This window comes from Neomonachus schauinslandi, chromosome 15 (genome assembly GCF_002201575.2).
Source record: "Neomonachus schauinslandi chromosome 15, ASM220157v2, whole genome shotgun sequence".
Taxonomy (NCBI): domain Eukaryota; kingdom Metazoa; phylum Chordata; class Mammalia; order Carnivora; family Phocidae; genus Neomonachus; species Neomonachus schauinslandi.
In genome coordinates, this window is record NC_058417.1 from 13,893,528 (window position 1) to 13,917,340 (window position 23,813).

Sequence of the window (23,813 nt, forward strand, 5' to 3'; positions counted from 1 at the left end):
TAGTTCAGCGTCCCCTTATCCCCCACACAGCAGTCAGAGCATTTTTTTTTTTTATTTTTATTTATTTTTTTGACAGAGACACAGTGAGAGAGGGAACACAAGCAGGGGGAGTGGGAGAGGGAGAAGCAGGCTTCCTGCGGAGCAAGGAGCCTGATTCGAGAGCCTCGTTCCCAGGACTCTGGGATCATGACTGAAGTGGAAGGCAGATGCTTAACGACTGAGCCACCCAGGCGCCCCCAGTCAGAGCATTTCTCACCTCCCTTCCTCCTGCTTAAATGCTTAAAGACTTTCACTAGCTCCTCTTCCCAGCACCTGTACTCCAGGACAAAGTCCGCTTTTCTTTGCAATTTTTACGAGGCTCTAGGGCCCGCCCCAGCCCACCTCTGCAGTTTCAGCTTCCCAGTTCCCATTCAGATCCTGGCAGATGTCAGGAATAGGCCTTACCCGATTCCCAGGCCTGTGCATGAAAGACCCTCCCTACTCTCTCCGCCTGGAGAATGTCAGCTCACTGGCAAGACCTGCAAAATGTCACCTGGGCAGCATTCTCTCTGACCTCACTTCTCAGTCCCCACCAAAACCCAGACTTCTAAAATAATGAACGACTGGAAAGTGTCCAGGCTGTGGATTTAGCTTGACTCAGCTCTAGTTCTTGCTCTCTGTGTGACTTTGGTCTCAGCTTCCTTCACTGAAAAATGGGGATAATGTGCCAGCCTGGAAGTAAGGACCCATGGGGGGGGGGGGATGTCGAGACCACTGGTGGGAGAAGCAGGTTGTAGCTCACAGCAAAGTTTGGTGGCTCCATTTCTGACACTGCATCCCCTTTAGCTGCCCTGCACCCCTTCCTCAAGAAGCTAGACGCCCCCCCCAGCTCCACCCTTTCGAGCCTGGTAAGGAGGGTGCTGTGGGTCACACTGACACCGCAGATTAGAGACCGCGTGGTCATTTGGCAGATTTGCAATAGGAAGCAGAGGGCCACTGGGGGAAGGGACGGTGAGCAATGGCAGTCCTCGAACAGTCTCCACCCAAGGTCAGGGCGCCCGCGGGACCGACTAAGAACGGCGAGGACGTCTCTCCGGAGCCCCGCCCCTCGAGGGGGCCAGAAGCCTCCCTGTACCCTGAGTCACAGTGCGTTCCCTTTAAGGCGTTTGGGAAAGTCACCGCCTTTGGTGGACGGCCAACGAGCGCGGTGCGTTTTGTCCCTCGCGGGCTTCCGTGGGCCGGGCCGGGCGCGAGGGCGGGGCAGGGGAAGCGGCGGTGGGGTCAAAGGTTACAGCGCGCACCACGTGGGCCGGTGACTCCGTCCTTCCCGCAGCGGCCGCGGCGCGCAGGGCACTTGGGTTAGTGGCGCGGCGGGCAGCGCGGACAGCCGAGCCGGACGCCCGCTCCCGCCGCCATGGTCATCAAAACGGACGAGTTGCCGGCGGCCGCCCCGGCCGACGGCACCCGGGAGCCCAGCTCGCAGGCCGGTGGCAAGGGGCGGCCGGGCGCGGCCGGTGAGCGGGGCCGGGGCCAGCGGTCAGCCGGGCGGGGAGGCTGGACCGGGCCGAGTGGGCGCGCGGGTTCGGGGTTTGCAGGGACCGCCGCTTTCCCTCCGCGCCGGGCCGGGTTGCATCTCACCGGGCCGCCCCCGCCCTGAAGGTCACCTTCACTGTCGCCCCTGGCTTCGGCCTGGGTTTCGCACGTGGGGTCCCAGGGAGGACAGCGGTCGGGGGGACACGTGCGCGCACACGCGGTTTCGGGGTGCGCCGCCGCCGCAGACTGGAATCGGTGGCCCCACCCCCTCCGCGCGCGGGCATGGGTAATCCTCCGGGCTGGGGTCACTGACACTTGCTCGGTCTGGCGCCCTTCGCGTCAGGATCTCAAGCGTTGCCTGTGTACAGGACTGCAGTCCTGCGAGTAAGGCTCAACCTGGGACTTCCCAGGCATGGTCTGTGGGGAAGAGTGCGAGCTGGCTGTGTGTATTTTGAGGGGGCTTGTCTGGTTCATTCACAGAGGCAGTGCTTTAACCCCAGGTGTTCGGGCTCTGATCTCTTCCCTGTTAGGTGTTGGCCTGATCTGCAAACCTAGGGGGTCTGCCTGCGTGTGGGGGCAAAGCCAAACTCCTTGGCAGGAGTAGGTGTTTGTGCCAGAACTTGATCATTAACCCGCCTTATTGCGAAAAGTGGATCAGCCCAGGGTTGCTGTTTTTAAGGCAAAGGTCATCAGTGTGGAGTGGAGCTCCCAACTCTCCCCCGTGGGGGCTATGTGGCAGTGGCTTTGGGAGTGGTGCCTGCTTCATCCTTCTCTCCTGGGCTTCCTCTGTTCCTTATTCATGTCTTAGATTCCAGCCTTAAGGCTGGAAGCCCTTTCCCAGAGCCTCAGTTGTCACCTCCAAATCATCCTCAGGGCCCCATGCCTGGGCTGTGGTCCCCCTCTGGCCTGGTTGGTAGTGGGAATGCAGAACTACCTCTGTCTTCCACCCGCACCCCCCCCCCCCCAAGCTCTTCTCAGCATGGACTTGTCATCTTCATCTCCCTTCCCGGCTTTGGTGAGTCAGGATGGGAACAATATTTAGGAGGAGGCTCTCTGACCCAGTCAGTCACAGCAGAGTTACCTTGTGTTGGTGGTAGGTACTGTGGCAGCTTTGCTGATTGCCTAGATAAGGTCAAGGTTTGGGCAGAACAACAGATACTTTTGACTCCAACCTGCCAGGCTTTCCCCTGATGTGGCTCTGAATCAGTGGGGCAGGCTAGATAAGGAGGTCGGGTCTGGCTGATTTCCCTTCTAGCAAAAAGACATGAAGAAAGTGACTTGCCCAAGGTCACACAGCACTTGAGCTGGGGGCGGGGGTGGGGGGGATTTGGATTTCTAGCTTGTGGCCAACATGCCAAGGCTTCCCCTACCTGCCCCAGAGGAAGCCGGGACAGGCATGTTGGTTTGGGTTTATGTTGAGAACATGGGGAGTGAGGAGGGGAGAGTCTGTTGGAGGGTTTCCCTTCGGGCTTGAGTAAAGCCCTGTCTCTGCTGTGTGCTGAGAGGCTCTGTCTGGGGTAACCTGGGTCAGGGGAAGGGCACAGCTGTTCATTTTTGGGAAACTGGGAGCATGCTAGCGGGTGGGACATTAGCTCCTTATGTCTCTGGGAAGCTAGTATAAATAGCTAGGCTTTGAATTACAGCCAGCCTAAATCTATTCAAAGAAGGAGTGTGGTCTTAATGGAGACCCCCGAGTAGGTTCTCATTCAGGCTCCTGACCCTTAGGACCCAGCTCTTGAAGGTTCTTCAGTCCCTTTGAGGCGCTAATCTAGGCCTTTCGGGGTCGGGGGCAAGGGGCAGTTACCTTCTTGGGAATAAATCTGCTTTTAGGGTTAAGAGAACAGGCAGGTTTTTCAAGTTCACAGTGGTGTGTCAAGTTCCTTCTGCTTAGGGGAGGGCTCCTTGGAGTTGAGGCCCAGAGCAGAAAAGGGGCTGGCAGACTGGGGAGGAGCTTGAGGGCTTAGGGGAGCTCCCTGATAGAATCCTAAAGCTCTAAATGTGGGGAGGTCTGAGTAGACCAGTTGAGGATCACTGGACCATCTTCAGACCTTGCATACCTGTTTCTGGCCTGGGGGGACAGGAAGGAGACAGATGCCCACATCATTAGGGTCTTCCATAGGCTGCCTACCTGCTCCTACCCCTTTCCCCTGAAGCCCTGCGTTCCTGGGAGGGGTGATGTGTCTTTTGGGGCCTTACTTCCTGCTGGAGCCTCACCTGCCAAGGCCTTGACTGGGGCGGGGCTTGGCCCTGGCACAGTCTACTGAGTGAGGCCATGCCAGGCTGGGGAAGACACAGAGGCCTCTTGGGATGTCCTAAGTTTCTTTTCTAACTCCTCCTCTCTGCTGCCCATGGGGTCTCTTTGCTCCCAGGCCAGGCCAGGGGTACACTTTTATCTCCTCATCCCGATCCAGCCAGTGAGGACTGGGGGTGTGTATATGCAGTGTGCGATTTAGGCAACCCCTTCCCATTCTGCAGTGGGCCACTTTTTTCCCCTTCCCTAAAGCCCAGGTCCTAGGGGTTCCCCCCTGGGATATGAGAAGAGGGGATGCTGGCCCAGAGGTGTAGAGGGTTGGGAGGGCGCTATGATTGGAGATAGATCTGCCTCCTGGCCTGAGGTCTGAGGCCTGGAGGAGGAAGAGATGCTGTGTGCTTGGTGGGTTTTGCAGCCTGGGACAGTGGCACTCAGAGGCATGGGTTTGGACACCTGACAGACCTGGTTTTTTCTTCTTTTTTTAAAATATTATTTATTATTTATTATTTATTATTTTTATTTATTTATTTGACAGACACAGCGAGAGAAGGAACACAAGCAGGGGGAGTGGGAGAGGGAGAAGCAGGCTTCCTGCGGAGCAAGGATCCCGATGCGGGGCTCGATCCCAGAACCCCGGGATCATGACCTGAGCCGAAGGCAGACGCTCAACGACTGAGCCACCCAGGCACCCCCCTGGTTTTTTCTTGACGTGGCTTGGCCGCCTGTCTCCTCCGGGTCCTGGGGCAGCTGGCTTACTGGCCTCTGGGGCCTCTGTTTCCTCAAGTGAGATGGGCCAGTTGAGCTGATGGAGGGACTTGCTGTGGGATGGGCCTAGAGTGAGCACAGGCTTTCTGGGAACCAGAATGGAGATGGACGGTAGATGCTGCTACTCACAGGTCACTGCCAGGCTGCTGTGGCCCACCCCCTTTTCCAGCGGGTTAGCGTGTGTTTGAGAAGAGGGCAGGATAAGAGGAGCTCTGCCTGGGTCTGGCCCTTCTTACCATCTGGTCAGTGTGTGTGGACTGGAAGCCTTGGTGGGGGCTGAGGAGAGGCCAAGGGCCTGCCGCGTGCCTGGCCGTCAGGGCCGCCTGGGACAGGACTGGAGGGGAGGGGTCCTGGAGTGTGCCGGGCTCCCCGCCCCCACCCTGGTTTGCATGGATGCCGGAGCAGTGCTGCCTGGGCCCTGGCAACCGGTCAGGGGCCCTGGGAAGGCGCCCTGGCGAGGCTGGGCATGTTCCTTCTCCACAACTGACCGGCCTTCGGCCTCTTGCTGCCAGCTCTGTTCTCCCCAGGGGGAGAGACTTGGTTTGGTCCTGGCAGCGCAGGGGCTGCTGGGAAGGGAAGATAGAGCCTGCCAGCTTCGTGGTGGAGCTGGAGGCCTGGGGCCGCGGGTGCAGTTGTCCTCTGGGAGACTGCGGGCCCCTCCCCCCTCCCTCCAGAACCAGGGACTGTCAGGAAGAGGAGAGCTGTCAGGTCACCTGCAGGGGGCAGCATGAGCCAGAGGCCTCAGCCAGCCACTTGACCCAGGAGGCCGGGTGCTCTGTGTCTGCGACGGGTGGACGGGTGGCCACCGCATGGCTTGGGCCCGGGTCTGCAGCAGCTGTTGCTGGCAGCTGGCTGAAGCCATCCTGCCCACCCCCACTGGGGTTAGGGCTGAGGAGAGGACCCCCTTACTGGGCCCTGCCCCTGCCAGCCAGCCCCCAGGGCCCTCGGTCCTGAGGGGCCCAGGTACCCCAAACGCTGGGTTCTCCTGCCCCCCTAATGGCTTTGCCAGCAGTGACCCCCCTTTTGGTGGGTACAGAGAGGTGGGCCTGCGTGCTGGTAGCAGCTCCCCCTGGGGTCCTGGAGCCACTGGGGCCTCCTGGCCCACAGCCGTCCTTCCGGCCGACCTTGAGCAGGATGAGAGGCAGGGGGAGTGTGCCCTTCCCAGGGCTGCCCCAGCAGGCCTGGCCCCACTGAAACCCGAAGCCAGCCAGAGCTCCAGCCCTGAGCTGACCAGCTGCATGGGGGCGAGGGTAGAGGCAGAGGCCGGAACGGGGGACTCAGGCAGTGCCGAGCCTGAGCCAGAGAGCTGGCCACCTCGTTGCCATGGTGGTCCCGAGACTCCAGAGTCCAGGAGAGGGCGGCCTCCAACTGCACCAGGTGGGCTGTGGGGGCAGGGAGCCAGGTGGCCACCCTCTTCTGGGGAGATCACTTGGCTTTAATCCAGTGGTAGGGAGACCTTCAGTGTTCCTTAGAGGAAGGAGGAGGGCAGAGCCACCATTCTGGGGGAATGGAGGCCCCTGGGAACCAGCCACATTCCTTTGAAATCTGATAAGGGGTTGGGTACCATCTGGGACATAACCTGGTGCTGAGGTACCTTCTGGGCAGGCTCCCCGGCCTAGGGAAGACGAGAGGGAGCTGCGGCCACCCTGCCTTGTCTCCCCTGCCCTCCTTCCCTGCCCTCCCTCCCATCCTTCCAGGCCCGGACTCAGGGAGCAGTCTGCCCATCTGGGTCCGCGTTTCTGACTTCTCATTTTTGGGGTCTTAGACCTCAGCGCTGCTGCACCATATTGGGGGGGGGCCCTCATCCCAGGGGCCTTCCAACAGCAAAGCCTTTTTCAAGGACCCAGTTAGGGGAAGCGCCTCCTCATATCTGCCATTCCTCTTGCTGCCTTTTGGAAGCTGACCAAGCACCACCCTTCTCCCCACCCTCCTGCCTGCTTCGTCATAGAGTCAGCCGAGTTCTCCCTTTGGGGTGGCTGCTCACTTCAGGAGTTTGGGGTCGCAGTGCTGGGGCTGCGTGTGTCCTTGCGGTTCTCAGGAATTCCACCTCACGTTTAGAGAGGTGTGCTGGGACAAGAGTGATAGCGGTCCTTGGAGATCCAGTGGCCGAGATTGAGGGCAGTTTGATGGCCTGGTGGTGTGGGCTCTTGATGGGGAATCTGGGGTCCACTCTTGACCTTGGACAAGGCTCTGAACTTCTCTGGGCCTCATACGTCCTTACTTGGCGGGGGAGGTGGAGGGAACTGTATCAGAGCTCCTGGCGGTCCTGTTTATCACTAAGCTGAGGGGACACAGGGAAGGGGGAGTGGCTTCTCTGCACACCACCCCTGGCGTGCCCTTCTGTCCTGGGCTTATCTCCTTTCCTGAGGCCTCTGGCTCCACATTTCTGGTGTGTCTGGGTAGGGCCCACGAAGTTCTGGGGAAAATGCATCTCACTCCTAACAGTAGGGAAGAGGAGGTGGGGTGTGGAGCAGAGCTGGGTGAGCTGACCTGTCTGGACTTCTCAGACAAGCAAGGGGCCTGACCATGGGTGGGGAGGCCCGTGGGCCAAATGGATATCCAGGCAGGCCTGTGTTTTGCTGGCGTGATGGTGAGGAGGTCCTTGCTCCCCAGGGCAGGGAGGGGACTCTCCTTTATTCCCCTTAGTGCCTGGGTAGAAAGGGAAGGTTTTGTCACCTGCTTATTTCTCTTTCCCCACAGCATGTGAATTGGGTGCTGTTCGCAAATACTGGACTTAACTCCACATGTGCAGTAATTAATTCATTAATTCAGCGCATTTCTGTTGAGTGCAAGAAAGATAGAAGGAAGAAGATACAGTTGCTAGTGTGAACAGCCCCCCAGAATGACAAAACAGTGCTCTGGGAGGTGGTCACCATGTCTCTGGGGGGCAATGAGGATGCAGTGATTCTGTTGTCAGGGGTCATTTGGGCAGGCTTTAGAGAAGGGGGTCTAGGGGTACCTGGGTGGCTCAGTCGGTTAAGCGTCCGAGTCTTGATTTTGGCTCTGGTCATGATCTCAGGGTTGTGAGATTCCAGCCCTGCGTCGGGCTCTGAGTGCTGAGCATGGAAATCTGCTTGAGATTCTCTCTCCCTCTCCCCCTACCTTGCTTCTGCTCTAAAGAAAGAAAGAAAGAAATATAGAGGGGGGGCTTATTTCACCTGGGCCTTGACGCATGAGTATGTTTGCCTGATGCAGTGGTATATTGAGGGCAGCATGAACTGCACGAAAGCACAGAGATGGAAGGGAAGATGGGGAGCCTGTTCTCAGGCTTCCTAGTAGTTTGTGTTCCTGAGACACTGACAGGGAGAGCTGGTAGGAGCTGAGATGTGCTTCAGGCTGGTGCCTGAGAGTGTTGGCCTAAGAAGCTTGGATCTTGTGAGCAGTGGGTTCTAAGTGGTGCTCTTGAAATAGGGAAGATGGCCTATCCGGGGCCATGGCTGCAGAGGCTGGGTTCCATGACCAGTTTGGAGATTAGGCTGGGTGACTAGGGGTGGGGGGGGGCATTTCCAGAGCAGAAGCCAGCTTGTGGAGGAAAGTGAATTCCCTGTCAACAAGATGAGACTTTGGTGATGCCTAAGGGATGGCTACATGTTGAAAAGCTTGAGCAAGGCCTAGATTGGCCAGGTTAGCTGCATGGCGGGAGGGCGTTTGAAGTCCTGGGAGATCAAGAGAGGCTGGGGCTTCGGACTCGCACAGCCTGGGCTGCTGGAAGGGGGGGCGGAGCTGGAGAGCCAGGAACAAGGGATCAGTGACTACAGGGAAGGGGAGGAGAAAGTGAGCAGTGATGGGTGCTGCTGAGAAGTCACACACCTTGAGGCCAGAGAAGACAGTTGGGGTTGGGCCTTGGGGTGACTCTGGGGAGAGGGATTTGGGTGGTGTGCCCAGATGGAAGCCAGACTGGAAGACTGAGGAGCAGATGGAAGGGAGGGCCCAGGATGTGGAAGGGAGGAGGCAGTGGGCTCCAGGTGGCCAGGGTTGAGGGAAGTGGTGTGCCCAATGTGAGTGGGACTGTGGGTCTGGGGTAGGGCTGAGTCTCGGGAGGAAGTGCAGCGGACGCCATTCTGTGGCGCACATGTCCACCCAGGTGGGTGAGGCAGGTGGCCCCACTTACCTCAGCTGCTTCCTTGTTAGCTGCAGAGCTGCCGTCAGTCATGCTACTGAATGGGGACTGTCCAGAGGGCCTAAAGAAGGAAGAAAGGCCTGCCGAGCTGTCCCGGGAAAATGGTCTGGATGAGGCCGAGCCGGGAGAGGAGACGACTGGACAGGAAGTCATTGTCATTCAGGACACAGGCTTTTCTGTGAAGATCCTGGCACCTGGGATTGAGCCCTTTTCCTTACAGGTGAGATGGAGGAAAGGGGTCCTGGGGACCGGAACATGAGCCCATTAGGGCCTGGCCGTCGCTCGTCCTAGCCTTGTACTGTAGGGAAGGCAGTATGTCTTCATCACGGTGTTTGGGGCCTTTTCCTTGGTAGGTGTCCCCCCAGGAGATGGTACAGGAGATCCACCAGGTACTGATGGACCGCGAAGACACATGTCACCGCACGTGCTTCTCGCTGCACCTGGATGGCAACATGTTGGACCATTTCTCAGAGCTGCGCAGTGTCGAGGGGTTGCAGGAGGGCTCGGTGCTACGTGTGGTGGAAGGTTTGTCCAGAAGTTGGGCAGCCTGCCAAGGGAGGGCACACAGAGGTGGGGCCGGGTGGCACTCCACCCACCCTGGCTGGTATCTCAGTGTCACAGATGGGTGTGTGGAGGCTCGGAACAGTACTGAACTTGTGAAGGCAGGATTGGAGCCCAGATCTGCTCCTCAGGCCTTCACACGTGTACTCTTCAACATTATAGGTTAAATATCAAAGTCATGTTTTTTTGTTTTGTTTCGTTTTGTTTTTTAAAAAAACAGTACCAACTGGGGCACCTGGGTGACTCAGTCAGTTAAGCATCTGACTCTTGATTTCAGCTCAGGTCGTGATTTCAGGGTCGTGAGTTAAGCCCTGCATCAGGCTCCACGCCAGGCATGGAGCCTGCTTGAGATTCTCTCTCCCTCTCCCTCTCCCTCTGCCCTTCCTTCCCTCCCCTTAACTCGCACTTGCATGCTCACTTTCAAAGAAAAACAAAAAAAGGGGCACCTGGGTGTGCGTGCGTATGTGCACTCTCTCTCTCTCAAATAAATACAATCTTGAAAAACAGTACCAAGGGCTTGAGATCAGCCCAGTCAAATTCTGTAGAAAGAAAAGTTAAATCTCGGGGCACCTGGGTAGCTCAGTCATTAAGCGTGTGCCTTCAGCTCAGGTCATGATCTCAGGATCCTGGGATCTAGCCCCCCATCGGGCTCTCTGCTTGGTGGGAAGTCTGCTTCTCCCTCTGCCCCTCCCTCTGCTTGTTCTCGCTCTCAAAATAAATAAAATCTTAAAAAAAAAAATGAAACGGTTACAGCTTAGAATAAAAAAAAAGAGAAGTTAAATCTCATAAAATTAAGTTTCACAGCCCTTAAGTAGAGCAGTCAGGCCCAGTGGGCAGCAGTCGGCTGGTGTGGCGAGGCTGGTTTGCTTGTAAAATAAAAGCTCCCATGACCTTGGGTCCCCAGGGAAGAGAGATAGCTCAGAGGTTCCGGGCAATGTGAGCTTGTTAAAAGCAAATGTGGGGGCGCCTGGGTGGCTCAGTCGGTTAAGCGACTGCCTTCGGCTCAGGTCATGATCCCGGAGTCCCGGGATCGAGTCCCGCATCGGGCTCCCTGCTCGGCGGGGAGCCCGCTTCTCCCTCTGACCCTCCTCCCTCTCATGCTCTCTGTCTCTCATTCTCTCTCTCTCAAATAAATAAATAGAATCTTTAAAAAAAAAAAAAAAAAGCAAATGTGGAAAGTGTAATGCAAGCATGCCCAAACTTACTTGATGGTGAAGTCTCTCTTTTCCCTAAAAAGAGCCCCCATTAAAATTCACGAAGCATATATTGGGGGGTAGTGTTGTAGTTACGGGGAAGTTCTCAGGCCACCCCCGAGCAAGGGCTGCCCTGGGAGAGCAGGACTGAGGCTGCGGTGTAGGGACCCCTCAGCTCCTCCTCGGACCTGCCCACGTGGGACACCTGTGAATGAGAGCAGGGGGCTTTTGTGGGCTCCCCGAGGCCTGTGTGCTTCAGGAAGCATTTTTTGTGCCCTTTGGCAGAAGATTCTTTGCAAACAAGGATCCCTGCCTAACGGAAGGGGGTGTGTGTGTTGAATCCAGCTTATGTGCTCATAATGGCCTCTGTAAGTGGAGGCCTAAAATGTGAAAATCAAGACTACCGTGGTAGCCCCCTGGCCGACTTCTCTGTGCTGGGCAGGTTGGTGTAGCGGGGGGCGGGCCCTGCTCACACGCTGCCTCTCGCCCTCCCGACAGAACCGTACACAGTCCGTGAGGCCCGCATCCACGTGCGCCATGTCCGGGACCTGCTCAAGAGCCTTGACCCATCCGATGCCTTCAACGGGGTTGACTGCAACTCCTTGTCCTTCCTGAGCGTCTTTACTGATGGCGACCTGGGAGGTGCAGGAGGCATTGGGGCTGGGGGTTGGGCAGAGGGTCCAGGGGCAAATTGGCCAGGGGCTGGTGAAGGGGCTAGGGGCTAGGCCTTGCCACCAGGAGGGGGCAGGGCTGGAGGCCTCCATGCTGGGGCCAATTTGCCCCTGGGTGGCCCTGTGCTGACCACCAGCCCCGGGTCCCTCAGACAGCGGGAAGCGGAAGAAAGGCTTGGAGATGGACCCCATTGACTGCACGCCACCTGAGTACATCCTTCCAGGGAGCCGGGAGCGGCCACTGTGTCCCCTGCAGCCCCAGAACCGTGACTGGAAGGTAGTATGCCCGGAACAGAGACAGGGAGCAGGCCCCTGGCGGGGTGGGGGTGAGGGGGCGGTGCACCACACCCAGAGGCCTGGCCCCTGCTCACGCTTGGCCATTCTTGCAGCCCCTGCAGTGCCTGAAAGTGCTCACCATGAGTGGCTGGAACCCGCCCCCTGGGAACCGCAAGATGCATGGGGACCTCATGTATCTGTTTGTGATCACAGCCGAGGACCGGCAAGTCAGCATCACGGCGTCCACGCGGGGCTTTTACCTGAACCAGTAAGTCCCTGTGTGAGCCCGTCCAGGTCTTTGGGCGGCTACTTGGGGTGCCCTTTGCAGTGACCACCCTCTCCCCACAGGTCCACAGCATATCACTTCAACCCCAAGCCTGCCAGTCCCCGCTTCCTCAGCCATTCCCTGGTGGAGCTGCTCAACCAGATCAGCCCCACCTTCAAAAAAAACTTTGCTGTGCTGCAGAAGAAAAGGTAATGCCTTTGCCCCGTCTCTGCCCCTTGTCTCCCACCCCGCATCTGCCCTCAGCTCCTAGCACCCCAGAGCCTCCCCTTAGGGAGCTGCTAGACCCCAAGACAGCAGTCCTAGAAGAGGTGCCCATTTGCTTCTGTTAGATTCCGCGGGGGCAGGGTCTCCGGGCTGGGAGGCATGAGAGCTGGTGGGGGCGTCAGAAGGGGGCTAGGCCGGGGCTCTCAGCTTGGCCGTCTTCCCCATCTCCCCATGTTGCTGCCACAGGGTCCAGCGCCACCCCTTCGAGAGGATTGCCACCCCATTCCAGGTGTACAGCTGGACAGCCCCCCAGGCAGAGCATGCCATGGACTGTGTGCGTGCGGAGGACGCCTACACCTCCAGGCTGGGCTATGAGGAGCACATTCCTGGACAGGTGCCTGCAGCTTGGCCTCGCCCTCCCTGGACCCCTCTCTCCCCCGCCCTGGGTGGGTGCCAGGCTGGGTTCTGTGCGCCTCCCTGGAAACTTCATCTGCTTGACTGTCTGGTTCACTTGGGAGCGTTTGAGGCTGTCCACAGGCAGGCGGAGGGAGGGGCTACCCAGAGCAGGTCTTGGGGCCTGGGCTGATCCGGCATCTCCCTCCCTGGTCCCTTTGCAGACCCGGGACTGGAACGAGGAACTGCAGACGACAAGGGAACTGCCCCGCAAGAACCTCCCTGAGCGGCTGCTTCGAGAAAGAGCTATATTCAAGGTGCCTACGGCTCCTCCTGCCTGACTGGCAGCCTCAGGCCTGCTTGCCACCTGCCAAGAGGGCCGGTCAGGGTACCTTGCAGGGCATTGGCTGGCTTCTCGCCTCCGGGCAGACTATCCCAGCTCCGTTTTGTGACCTCTCTGAGACTTGGAGTCCAAGGGCTGGGTGGAGGGTAGGGGGACCTCCTCCATTGTGGGCTGCGTGACAGGTTTCTCCCGGCTTCCCGCCCACCGCTGTCTGCCACTGGGACCTCGCCTGGGCACACTGTGATATTACCTAGAGAGAGAAAGAAAAAGTAATGCTTTCAGAAGAGCCGTTTTTAATCTCCTGTGATCTTCCTGCCTAGAGATGATAATGGTAGACCTAAGATGGCACTGTTTTGAGTACTGACTTTGCCAGCGGCTCTGTCAGGTGTCTTACAGCACCATCTGGAACCTTTTGGACACCTCGTAAAGGTCGATACTTTGATTGTCACTGTTTCATTGGCGGGGAAAACAGGTCTGAGAGGGGACCTGGCCAAGTTCACCTGGCACATAATGGGTGGATCCAAGACCCGCTCTAGTCCTTTCCCTCTTTGTTAATCCCTGAGCTCTGCGTCTCTCTGAGCATAAGTTAACGTTTTTTCAAAAAATGAGTTTCTTGCCTTTTCCTAAGTGTGAGGAAGCCGACGTTAGACCCCCGTGGCCCCTAGGGCCATCCACTTGGCCACACTGCCTGGGTGAGCTTGGCCAGGCGGGCCGAAACCTGCGGCTCCCGGGGATGGGGCCTTTCTCACCCTCCTGGTCTCGACCGCCCCACAGGTGCACAGCGACTTCACAGCCGCGGCCACGCGGGGTGCCATGGCGGTCATCGATGGCAACGTGATGGCCATCAACCCCAGTGAGGAGACCAAGATGCAGATGTTCATCTGGAACAACATCTTCTTTAGCTTGGGCTTTGATGTTCGCGATCACTACAAGGACTTCGGTGGGGACGTGGCGGCCTACGTGGCACCCACCAATGACCTGAACGGTGTGCGCACGTACAACGCCGTTGACGTGGAGGGGCTGTACACGCTGGGCACGGTGGTGGTGGATTACCGGGGCTACCGCGTCACAGCGCAGTCCATCATCCCGGGCATCCTCGAGCGGGACCAGGAACAGAGTGTCATTTACGGCTCCATTGACTTCGGCAAGACGGTGATGTCGCACCCTCGCTACCTGGAGCTTCTGGAACGTACCAGCCGGCCTCTCAAGATCCTGAGGCACCGGGTGCTCAACGACCGCGACGAGGAGGTGGAGCTCTGCTCCTCCGTGGAGTGCAAGGGCATCATTGGCAATGATGGGCGCCACTACATCCTCGACCTGCTGCGCACCTTCCCCCCCGACCTCAATTTCCTGCCCGTGCCCGGCGAGGGGCTGCCGGAGGAGTGCAGCCGCGCCGGCTTCCCCCGCGCCCACCGGCACAAGCTCTGCTGCCTGCGCCAGGAGCTGGTGGATGCCTTCGTGGAGCACAGGTGAGGCCCGGGTGGGTGCCCAGCCAGCAGGCGGTCCTGGGGCCTGCTCCTTGACGGGACGGGCTCGGGAAAGTGACGAGCAGCCCGCTTTGGCCATAGTCATTACACCCCCAGCCTCCCTACTGTGACGTCAGGCTCCGCAACTTGGACGTCCAGGGGCTTTCTGTTGGTGGAAAACCCGCAAACCAGCTAGACCGGGGCTCTCAGAGGGGGCGCTCTTCCTCTAAGGGGGCCTATGGAAATCTGCTAACAGTGGTTTTTTGTTGTTGCTTTTTAAGATTTCATATTCGTTTGAGAGAGAGAGAGTGATCGAGAGCACATCGGCGGGGGGCGGCAGGGAGAGGGAGAAGCAGGCTCCCTGCCGAGCAGGGAGCCCAATGTGGGGCTCGATCCCAGGACCCTGGGATCATGACCCGAGCCGAAGGCAGACGCCCAACCGACAGCCACCCAGACACCCCTGCTAGAGTGTTTTTAAATGTCCCAGTGCTGGGGGGTGTCACCCCTGCTGGCGTTAAGTGCTCAGGAGTCAGCCACATCAGGTGTCCCACGCCGCAAACCAGTCTCCTTCTCAAAATGCCGGTGAGGCCCCGTCTCCCTTGTGAGCTGGCCTGCACGGAGCCCCTGGCTTCTCCCCCGCTCTCACTCCAGCTGTCGCCCTCCAGTTGGGAAGAGCTTGGTTTGGGTGGTGACCTGCTGCTGCCTGTTGGAGTTGCTGGCGTGGCACAGGCCAGGAGTCGGCCTGGCCCAGGTCCCCGCAGCCAGCCAGTGAGGCTTCTGGAGAGCCTTTCCCATCTCGTGCTCTGCCTGATCTGCCACGTTCTAGGTACCTCCTCTTCATGAAGCTCGCTGCCCTGCAGCTCATGCAGCAGAAGGCCAGCAGGATGGAGAACCCCACCTCGCTGGAAAACGGTGACTCCCCGTCCTCGGAATCTAAGCCTGAAGATCCTCCTGGACCCGAGGCAGGAAGTGAGGAGGAAGGTGGCAGTGCCAGCGGCCTGGCCAAGGTGAAGGAGCTGGCGGAGACCATCGCCTCAGACGACGGGACAGGTGGGGCTGCTGTGGATGCGGGGAGGGCCGGGCCCCACTTCTGTCCCGGCAGCTGGTGCGGGCCGGGGCCGGAGGGGGGTGCGGGTGTTTGAGGCAGCCGGAGGGAGGCCCGCAGGTGCGTCTGTGTGGAGCTAGGGGAGGTTCAGGGTAGCGCCTGGTGGTGCTGGTGGAGGGGAGCTGCCTCCCAGCCGGCCGCGTCTCCACAGCAGACCCTCGGAGCCGGGAGGTGATCCGCAACGCATGCAAGGCAGTTGGCTCCATCAGCAGCACGGCCTTTGATGTTCGCTTCAACCCTGACATCTTCTCACCAGGCAAGCCCTGCGTCAGGGCGGGTGGAGGACCGCGCAGGCCATCTTGGGGCCCTTGGTGCTGGTGGGTGCTGGTATCTGTCTCCCCGACTCGCCTCTCTTCTGCCTCGCTCAGGCTTCTCCTGTTCTTCCCACAGGGGTTCGCTTCCCAGAGTCCTGCCAGGAGGAAGTTCGGGACCAGAAGCAGCTGCTGAAAGACGCCGCTGCCTTCCTGCTCTCCTGCCAGATCCCTGGCTTGGTGAGGGAGGTGCCAGGGCGGGGGGGTCGCTGCACAGGGCATGCTGTTAAAGGCCCTGGTGCCTCATCCATCCAGTTCTGGAAGCTTGTGGAACCTTAGACCTGCTGATCTGTGAGGGCGGCGGGCTGGAGTGCTTGCCACCATCGTATGGATAGGGCTGCTGACCCAGAGAGGCCGAGGGAGGCATCAGGCACAGAGTCTGCTCTGTTGTGCCTTCCCCGGGGGCTGGCAGCTAGGGGTCTGGGCCTCTGAGCCCCCGTGTGACAGGACAGCTTCAGGGAGGGTGACGGGGGGGGCATCTGGAAAAAAGGTGGGGAGGGTCCTATCTTCTCGGCCTCACAAGCTTTGTATGTAGGCTCCTTGGATGATGGGGAGCTTGCTCTCTAGTAAGGTAGCCCCGTGCTCGGGTAGCATGCTTGTCTCAGGTCTTGGAGCCAAGTGTTCGTGCCAGCCGCCCGGGCCCCCTGCCTGATCTCTCTGAGGCTTGACACAAACCTTCCAGGCTTGGCAAAGCTGTGGCCCCCAAGTGGTCACCTCTGCTCTGTCCCGCATGCTCAGAGGGGAGCCCTCACCCCTGCTGCTCTACTGGGTGGGCCTGGCAGGCACAGGGTGACTGCTCTCCCATTTCCTGTTGCTTGTGTAAAAGGCTGGGGGACACGTTTCTCCTGTGTCCTGGCTGCTGCATTGCCTTCTTCCCTCTTCCCAACTGGGAGCTCGGGTCTCAGTGCCCTCCTTCCCTCAGGACCTCAGGATAGCATGAGCTCCCCGCCGGGAAGACGCAGGGTGGGAGGAGGCAGAGGGTCCAGGCTGGGGGCGCCTGACCTGCTGCAGCCCACAGGTGAAGGACTGCATCGACCATGCGGTGCTGCCCATGGACGGCGCCACGCTGGCTGAGGTGATGCGTCAGCGGGGCATCAACATGCGCTACCTGGGCAAGGTGCTGGACCTGGTCCTCCGGAGCCCGGCCCGAGAGCAGCTGGACCACATCTATGTGAGTGGTGCTCAGGGTGGCGGGCTGTGCGGCAGGGGGGCTGAGTGGAGGCCTGGGGCCGGACCCAGACTCCCTTCTCTGAACCCTTGCAGAAAATTGGCATCGGAGAGCTCATCACCCGCTCTGCCAAGCACATCTTCAAGACATACTTACAGGTACGGCGGGGTGGGGCAGGGGGAGGCGGGGGAAGAGCCCTGGGCTAGGGCCTAAGGGCCCTTAACGACATGAGTCCAAAACCCTGCAGGGAGTGGAGCTCTCAGGCCTCTCAGCTGCCATTAGCCACTTTCTGAACTGCTTCCTGAGCTCCTACCCCAACCCCGTGGCCCACCTGCCCGCCGATGAGCTAATCTCCAAGAAGAGGAACAGGAGGAGGAGAAACCGGCCCCTAGGGGCGGCAGATAACACAGCCTGGGCTGTCATGACCCCCCAGGAGCTCTGGAAGAACATCTGCCAGGAGGCCAAGAACTACTTCGACTTCAGCCTTGAGTGGTGCGTGAGCAACACCACGGGGGCGCTGGGCCCTCAGCACGAGGGCCGCTGGGGGCCATGGCCTGTGGTTGCAGGGTGTGGGCTAGGAGAGGAGGAAGGGAGCAGTGGAGGGCTGCTTGCTCTTGGGGTTGGGATGGGGGCTGTTGGTCTGGGTCCTGGCTGGTGAGTACTTGGTACTCAGGTGGGGAGGCAGCTGTGGACAAGGGGCCGAGACGGGCTGGGCTGCCCAGGCCCACATGGCCGCCTCTCCCCCAGCGAGACCGTGGACCAGGCTGTGGAGACGTATGGCCTGCAGAAGATCACGCTGCTGCGGGAAATCTCCCTGAAAACCGGTATCCAGGTGGGTGACTCGGGGGGTCCGTCCCATGCCCTCGCCCCTGTAGGCTCCTGCAGGGCCATCAGGGTGGGGGGGCGTGGCTTTCTCTCGACGTGGGGTGGTAGGCTGAGAGGTGCCGTCCACGTGAGCCTGGGGTTGAGGCCACCTGTGGGTGTTGGGCTGTGTCCCCCAGATCCTGCTGAAGGAGTACAGCTTCGACAGCCGCCACAAACCCGCATTCACTGAGGAGGATGTGCTCAATATCTTCCCCGTGGTCAAGCACGTCAACCCAAAGGCATCGGACGCCTTCCACTTTTTCCAGAGTGGGCAGGCCAAAGTACAGCAGGGTGCGTGACCAGGTGTGGCTGGGGGGAGGGGGGTCCCCTGGCCCAGCCCTGACCTTGCCACCCTTGGGGGTGCCCTGCAGGCTTCCTGAAGGAGGGCTGTGAGCTCATCAATGAGGCCCTGAACCTGTTTAACAACGTGTACGGAGCCATGCACGTGGAGATCTGCGCCTGCTTGCGCCTCCTTGCTCGTCTCCACTACATTATGGGCGACTACGCCGAGGTGGGCCTGGAGCACCCTCTGGGCTGTCAGCGGAGGCCTTGGCACCTGGCCTGGCACTGGGGGATGGCTAGCGAGGGAGCTGGGGCTGTGTTCTCACCCCATGCCGCAGGCAGCGGAGGTTCAGGCCTGGGGAAGTGTGCCCCGTCTGTGGGGCCGAGGGTGCTGCTCTCCCTGGGGGCCCCCTGGGAGGAACAGCAGAGACCAGGGAGGCTGCCTGGGCTTTCTTCCCCTGCTCTGCGGTTCAGGAGTGATGTTGTCGGGAGAGCCGCCATGCTTGTGGACAGAGTGCTGACAGGACCTCCCTTCCCGGGGACAGTGGGGAGGGTGGGTTCTCAGAGTCACAGGACCTGGGGCCTTGTGAAGTGGTGTGAAGCTGCTCGGAGCACCTCTGAGCAATCCTTGGCCTGGTGGGGTCCGCCTGCCTTGTTGGCCTGGGACTTCAAGAGGCTGCTTCACGGGGCAGGTGCACTGTAGGCCCCTACTCCTCAACCGTAGAGTTTTTTTTTTTGTTTGTGTGTGCTTTTTTTTTTAATTATTATTGCTTTATTTTTAGCCTAGTGTTAGATTTGTATAGATATTTGCACAGATTTTGTTAGGGGCAAAAGGCTCAAGACAAGCTCTTTAAAAAGGCCTCGGAGTGGGGCATGGCCTTCCATGCTCAGGACTGAGTTTTGAACACTTCTCTGCTGAGGAGGCTGAGTCGCTTGGGGGCTGCTTGGGGGCCAGGCAGACTTAATGTGGGGAGCTCACCACCCCGGGGTGACGATTCCCCACCTCTCCCAGGCCCTGAGTAACCAACAGAAGGCAGTGCTGATGAGCGAGCGAGTGATGGGCATCGAACACCCCAACACCATCCAGGAATATGTGAGCAGCCGGTGGGGGCGGGGCCCACGGGGGGAGCGTGGCCGCCGGGCCTGACACGGCTGCCCCCACAGATGCACCTGGCCCTGTACTGCTTCGCCAGCAGCCAGCTGTCCACGGCCCTGAGCCTGCTGTACCGCGCCCGCTACCTCACCCTGCTCGTGTTCGGGGAGGACCACCCCGAGACGGCACTGCTGGATGTGAGTGCTGGGGGGCCGGCGGGGGGCTGCGGCGGGGCGAGCCTCAGTCCTGGGGCAGCAGGACTGACCCGGGCCCTCCCGCTGTCCCCAGAACAACATCGGGCTGGTGCTGCACGGAGTGATGGAGTATGACCTATCACTGCGCTTCCTGGAAAACGCGCTGGCTGTCAGCACCAAGTACCACGGGCCCAAATCCCTCAAGGTGGCCCTCAGGTGAGGCCGTGCTGGCTTAGGGGCAGGGGGCGCCCAGGGCCACAGTGACGAGGTCCCGGTAGGCAACTCGGGATAGAGGGTGGACATGGGATGCAGCATTCTGGCTTCCATCTGACTCCTGAGGAATTTTCTGTCAACTTCGTCTCTTCTCCGAGTCGTGGGCTTGTTTGTTCCCCTCGGGTGGATTCCAGAGCCGAATCTAGAGTGGTCTGCGCACCCCCATCGTGCCCCCGCCCACGCCTGTCCCTCTGTGCCCTGCACACCTCCTTGCAGCCACCACCTTGTGGCCCGGGTCTATGAGAGCAAAGCCGAGTTCCGGTCAGCCCTGCAGCACGAGAAGGAAGGCTACACTATCTATAAGACCCAGGTGGGCCGCGGCAGGGGCTGGGGAGGTGGCATTGGGCCCGTGGGCTGCGGCATCGCTGATCCCTTCCTGCCTGTGCCCCCCCCCCCGCCCCCAGCTGGGCGAGGACCATGAGAAGACCAAGGAGAGCTCCGAGTACCTCAAGTGCCTGACCCAGCAGGCCGTGGCCCTGCAGCGCACCATGAACGAGATCTACCGCAACGGCTCCAGCGCCAACATCCCGCCCCTCAAGGTGGGTGTGTGTCCCCCCCCCCCCCCCCGCGGGCACCCGTGGCCCGGCCTCCCGGCGCCGCTTGAGGCTCACCTGCCTGCCGCCCCTCAGCTCACAGCCCCCAGCATGGCCAGCGTCCTGGAACAGCTCAACGTCATCAACGGCATCCTCTTCATTCCTCTCAGGTGAGGCCCCCTCCGAGTGCGCTGCGCACCCGCGTGGAAGTTGGCTTTAGTGTTTTGCTTTTCAAAATAAATAACTCACTGTCGTGGCTCGGAATTGACAAGTACAGCCGGTGGTAAGAAGTGCCCTGTGCATCGTCCAGGAAGTAGTCTGCGTAGTTGAGCAGACGCACGTCTGTAATCTTGTTTTGTTTTTTTGTCCTTTTTCCCCTTTTTATTTGCACACGATTGTGGCAGAGCAAGGCCGGGGCTGCATCTTCCCCACGCTTGCTGGGCCCCGGCGGTCTTTCCCTGTCCTTGAGAGCAGCCGCCTTCTTCCTCGGGCCTCCTGCCCCCACGCGGGCCTCGCCCCCCCGCCCCCCCCCCCCCGGCTGGGCCCCGCCTCCCTGCCGCCACTGGGGGACGCGCTGGGGGGCTCGGCGTGGGCGCTGGGGTTCGTGTGCCTGCCCCGCCCGCACTTGCTGTGAGTGTGAGCTGGACGTGGAGGCTGAGCAGAGCCAGGCCTTAATGGGAGGCCGTGCCACGTGCGCAGAGCTCGTACTTTCAGTGCTTAGAAGCCTCTGGCTCTGGGGAGGGAAGCACTTGTTCCACGCGTGTCTCTCCAGACAAAGAACGAGCCTGGTTTTGCCCCGGGTGTAGGTGTAACCAGGGCCAGTAAGGTGACAGAGGGCCCAGGCTTGCTCTGACACCTGCCCTTCGCCCCTGTCCTTTTACTCAGCCAAAAAGACTTGGAGAATCTGAAAGCCGAGGTGGCGCGGCGGCAACAGCTCCAGGAGGCCAGCAGAAACAGGGAGAAGGCTGAGGAACCCATGGCCACCGAGCCTGAGCCAGCAGGGGCCCCAGAGGACTCAGCCTCCCAGCCCCGGGCCGCCAAGGACCCTTCTTCCCCGAGCTTGCAGGGGTAGAAAGGGAGAGACAGATGGACAGTCAGCCGGCTGCCCCGTTACCCAGTGATCCAGACTCCAGGAGAAGGGGGGCATGCCCTGCAGATCGGGAGAGGAAACAGGTCCCTCTTCTTCCATGTTTCCAACCCCAACCCCACCCCCAAGCATCCTCCTGGGACCCTGGCCTGCCTGCCCCCTCCCCAAAGACGTTTTTGCACTGGTTCAATGAATATACGATGCAGAGGCCTCATTGAAGACACGTGGATGGAGTGTGTGGGCATCCGTTCCCAGCTGGGGGGCCGGTGCCCCCTGGGGCCCCCCCCAGCAGGTGTGTGCGAGTGTGTCCGTGCCCGTGAGTGTGTCGGTCCGTCCTTCCTAATCTGTACATAGCCCCACGTTGGTTCCGAGTGGATGGCGTGAAGATGACATTTCTCAGGTCGCTCGTATGTTTGACGTCACGGCTGCTGCGTGTGCCGCCGCTGCCCCTCGGCCCAACTTGGCCTCGAGTCCAGGTTTGACGCCAAAAAGGGGAGCTTTCCTGTGTCCTAGGGTGGGGAGCCGGAGCTCTGCGGCAGGGCCGGAGGGTGGGGGTGCACTTTAGCTCCGCGGCAAGGTGGTGACTGTGACCGGGCCTTGCTGCGCTTGCGGCGGCGGGAGGGCGGTGGCGGCCGTTGCCCAGACACACACCTGTCCGCAGCCCTGGCTTGTCTGCCCCGGGGCCCCGACAGGAGGGGTGGCCTCCCCGTCCCCTTGCCTCCCAGCTGGGGCCCACCCTGGGGGCTACGGTCTGAATGTATCCTCCCCCTTGTAACCTGAGCTGCCAGACGCACAGTGGGCACAGTGGGGCTGGGGTAGGCCGAGGGACTGGGGCAACCAGGGCTGAGTCCTGGACCCTGGTGGGGAATTGACTAGATACAGGAGTGATGGCCACTTGGTGGTGGAGCCCAGCTCCCTACGTGGTCCTTGTCACACAAGCACCTCCTACGGAGAGGAGCTCTGGGGCGGGGTGGGGGTGTCCGCGAAAGGCGGTGGCTCCCGTGAGCCCCAGCTACTCCCTCTCCCGCTTCCTCTGTGCCTGCTGTCAGAGCCCTGATGGGGCGGGGGGAGCGCCCCACCCGGTGGGCTGGAGGGACCTGTTCCCAGGCTGGGGCCTCTGCCTGGGGCTTTGCGGGGAGCTGCTTCTGGGTATGGTCTGTCCACTTCCCTTGTTTCAAAGGCAGTGGGTGTGAGCTAGCAAGTGAAGCCTCCCCACCGCTGATCAAGAACTTTTTCTTGTTTTTAAACCATCATGTCTTCATTTCACATTGGAATAAAGTGAGTTTTTGAAACCTGCTGCCCCAGCCTCTCCTGTGTGTTCTGTCCAGGCTCGTGCCACGGGGAGGGCTGTTGCCAGAAGTATTACTGGTGCAGGAGTTTAAAGCCCAGGAATGTGTATAAATCAGGTCAAATTGAAGGTTATCCTTAAAAGGTCCTTTAAGGGGGGTAGAGTCCCAGGCACCCAGCTAGGGTTTCCCTGACTGCCAACACAGCAGGTAAGTGTCACCCGTCGGTCACAGAAGAGGCTGAGAGTCACTCCTCCATAGAGATTTGTGTGGTACAGGGTTGAGTGAAGGCCAGTTGGAATGAGGGGGTGCCGTAGGCTGGGGGCCTGGGCCCTGGGCTTGCTGGCCCTGATAGGTTGCCCAACACCTGATTTGGGGCTGCCCTTGTCCCTTTGAGCAGGAGAACTGGGCGGCGGCCTCCAGAAGCCTAGCAGTGCGGGAATGGGGCGCTGTCAAGTTTGCTGTCCTAGGGTAAATTCTGGGCGAGCCAGGCTGTTGTGGAAATGCAGTGAGATGGGGGCAGGGGTAGCCGGTGAGCGTGAGGGGCAGGGCCTGTCTCCAAGAGGAGGGGAAGTCTCCTAACTGGCCGCTGCTTACTCGGCTATCTTGAGCCAGGTGGGCCTCAGCAGCGTGCCCACGGCAATACCATCTCGAGTCTTGGAGGGGTTTTTTGTGTGTGTCAACAAATTCTCTGAAAAGAAAAAGATACTCCAGCCCGAGTATTGGTTACTTTCTTGAGCCGACTGGAAAGAAGATGTTCTTGACCTTGAAGTTTTTTTTCTTCTTTTTTAAAGATTATTTACTCATTTGTCAGCACAAACGGGAGGGAGAAGCAGGCTTCCCACTGAGCAGGGAGCCCGATGGATTTAACATGCATGTCACTTTTATACTTAAGTATCTTTTTGAAAAGCTAGTATAACCAAATTAAGCTTTTAAGATTGTATCATCCCAGGGTGGGGTGGGGGGGGGGACTGTATCATCTGTCTCCACTCCTGCCCTTCAAACTGCCATTGTGAAATGGGTATTTTTTTAAAGATTTTATTTATTTATTTGACAGAGAAGAAAGCGCACAGGCAGGGGGAGCAGCAGAGGGAGAGGGAGGAGCAGACTTCCCGCTGGGCAGGGAGCCCAACACGGGGTTCGATCTCAAGACCCCGGGATTATGACCTGAGCCAAAGGCAGATGCTTTAACAACTGAGCCACCCAGGGGTCGCGTGAAGTGGGTATTGAGAGGACTGTTGGACCACACTGAGGACCCTGTGTACCCTGAGGCAGAGAACCAGGTAGCCTGCTGTGGTCCACATTCCTACTGCCAGAATCCAAGCTATCCAATCCAGGGGCGCCCTGGTGGCTCAGTCGGTTGAACTGAATGTGCCTTCAGCTCAGGTCATGATCCCAGGGTTCTGGGATCATGACCTCAGCCGAAGGCAGACGCCTAACCGACTGAGCCACCCAGGCGCCCCCAAATACATAAAATCTTAAAATCAAATCTGACAAGGCATGCGTATCAGGACGCCTATGGAGGACAGGTGGCCCTGCTCAAATGCAGACTTAGATACTCCCATTCGACAGGCAA

The 23,813-nt window shown here is 59.5% G+C and overlaps 1 protein-coding gene across 7 annotated transcripts; it reads left to right on the top strand.

Moving 5' to 3' along the window:
* Positions 1–1,317: 1,317 nt before the first annotated feature.
* CLUH (clustered mitochondria homolog) lies at positions 1,318–22,242 on the top strand. Of its 7 annotated transcripts, none has more exons than XM_021704135.1 (26): positions 1,318–1,337; positions 8,660–8,868; positions 9,002–9,173; positions 10,901–11,044; positions 11,226–11,350; positions 11,463–11,617; positions 11,698–11,823; positions 12,086–12,233; positions 12,457–12,549; positions 13,350–14,044; positions 14,868–15,091; positions 15,298–15,402; positions 15,537–15,637; positions 16,476–16,628; positions 16,721–16,783; positions 16,873–17,117; positions 17,373–17,457; positions 17,627–17,780; positions 17,861–18,000; positions 18,784–18,864; positions 18,936–19,061; positions 19,153–19,274; positions 19,548–19,641; positions 19,736–19,870; positions 19,961–20,034; positions 20,750–22,242. In XM_021704135.1, the coding sequence occupies exons 2-26, from the start codon at positions 8,680–8,682 to the stop codon at positions 20,934–20,936; spliced, it is 3,936 nt and encodes a 1,311-aa protein (XP_021559810.1). In that variant the 5' UTR covers positions 1,318–1,337; positions 8,660–8,679; the 3' UTR covers positions 20,937–22,242. The 7 variants fall into 7 exon arrangements, with proteins under 7 accessions (XP_021559810.1, XP_021559807.1, XP_021559808.1 ...); XM_021704132.1 differs by having other exon boundaries at positions 1,325–1,493; XM_021704133.1 differs by having other exon boundaries at positions 1,325–1,493; positions 15,301–15,402.
* Positions 22,243–23,813: the final 1,571 nt, after the last annotated feature.

Coding starts and splice junctions, on each gene's coding strand:
- CLUH (XM_021704132.1), top strand. CDS start 1,394: ATGGTCATCAAAACGGACGAGTTGCCGGCGGCCGCCCCGGCCGACGGC. Junction 9,174..10,900: donor GGTGCTACGTGTGGTGGAAG/GTTTGTCCAGAA, acceptor CCCTCCCGACAG/AACCGTACACAGTCCGTGAG. Junction 19,642..19,735: donor ACACTATCTATAAGACCCAG/GTGGGCCGCGGC, acceptor CCCCGCCCCCAG/CTGGGCGAGGACCATGAGAA.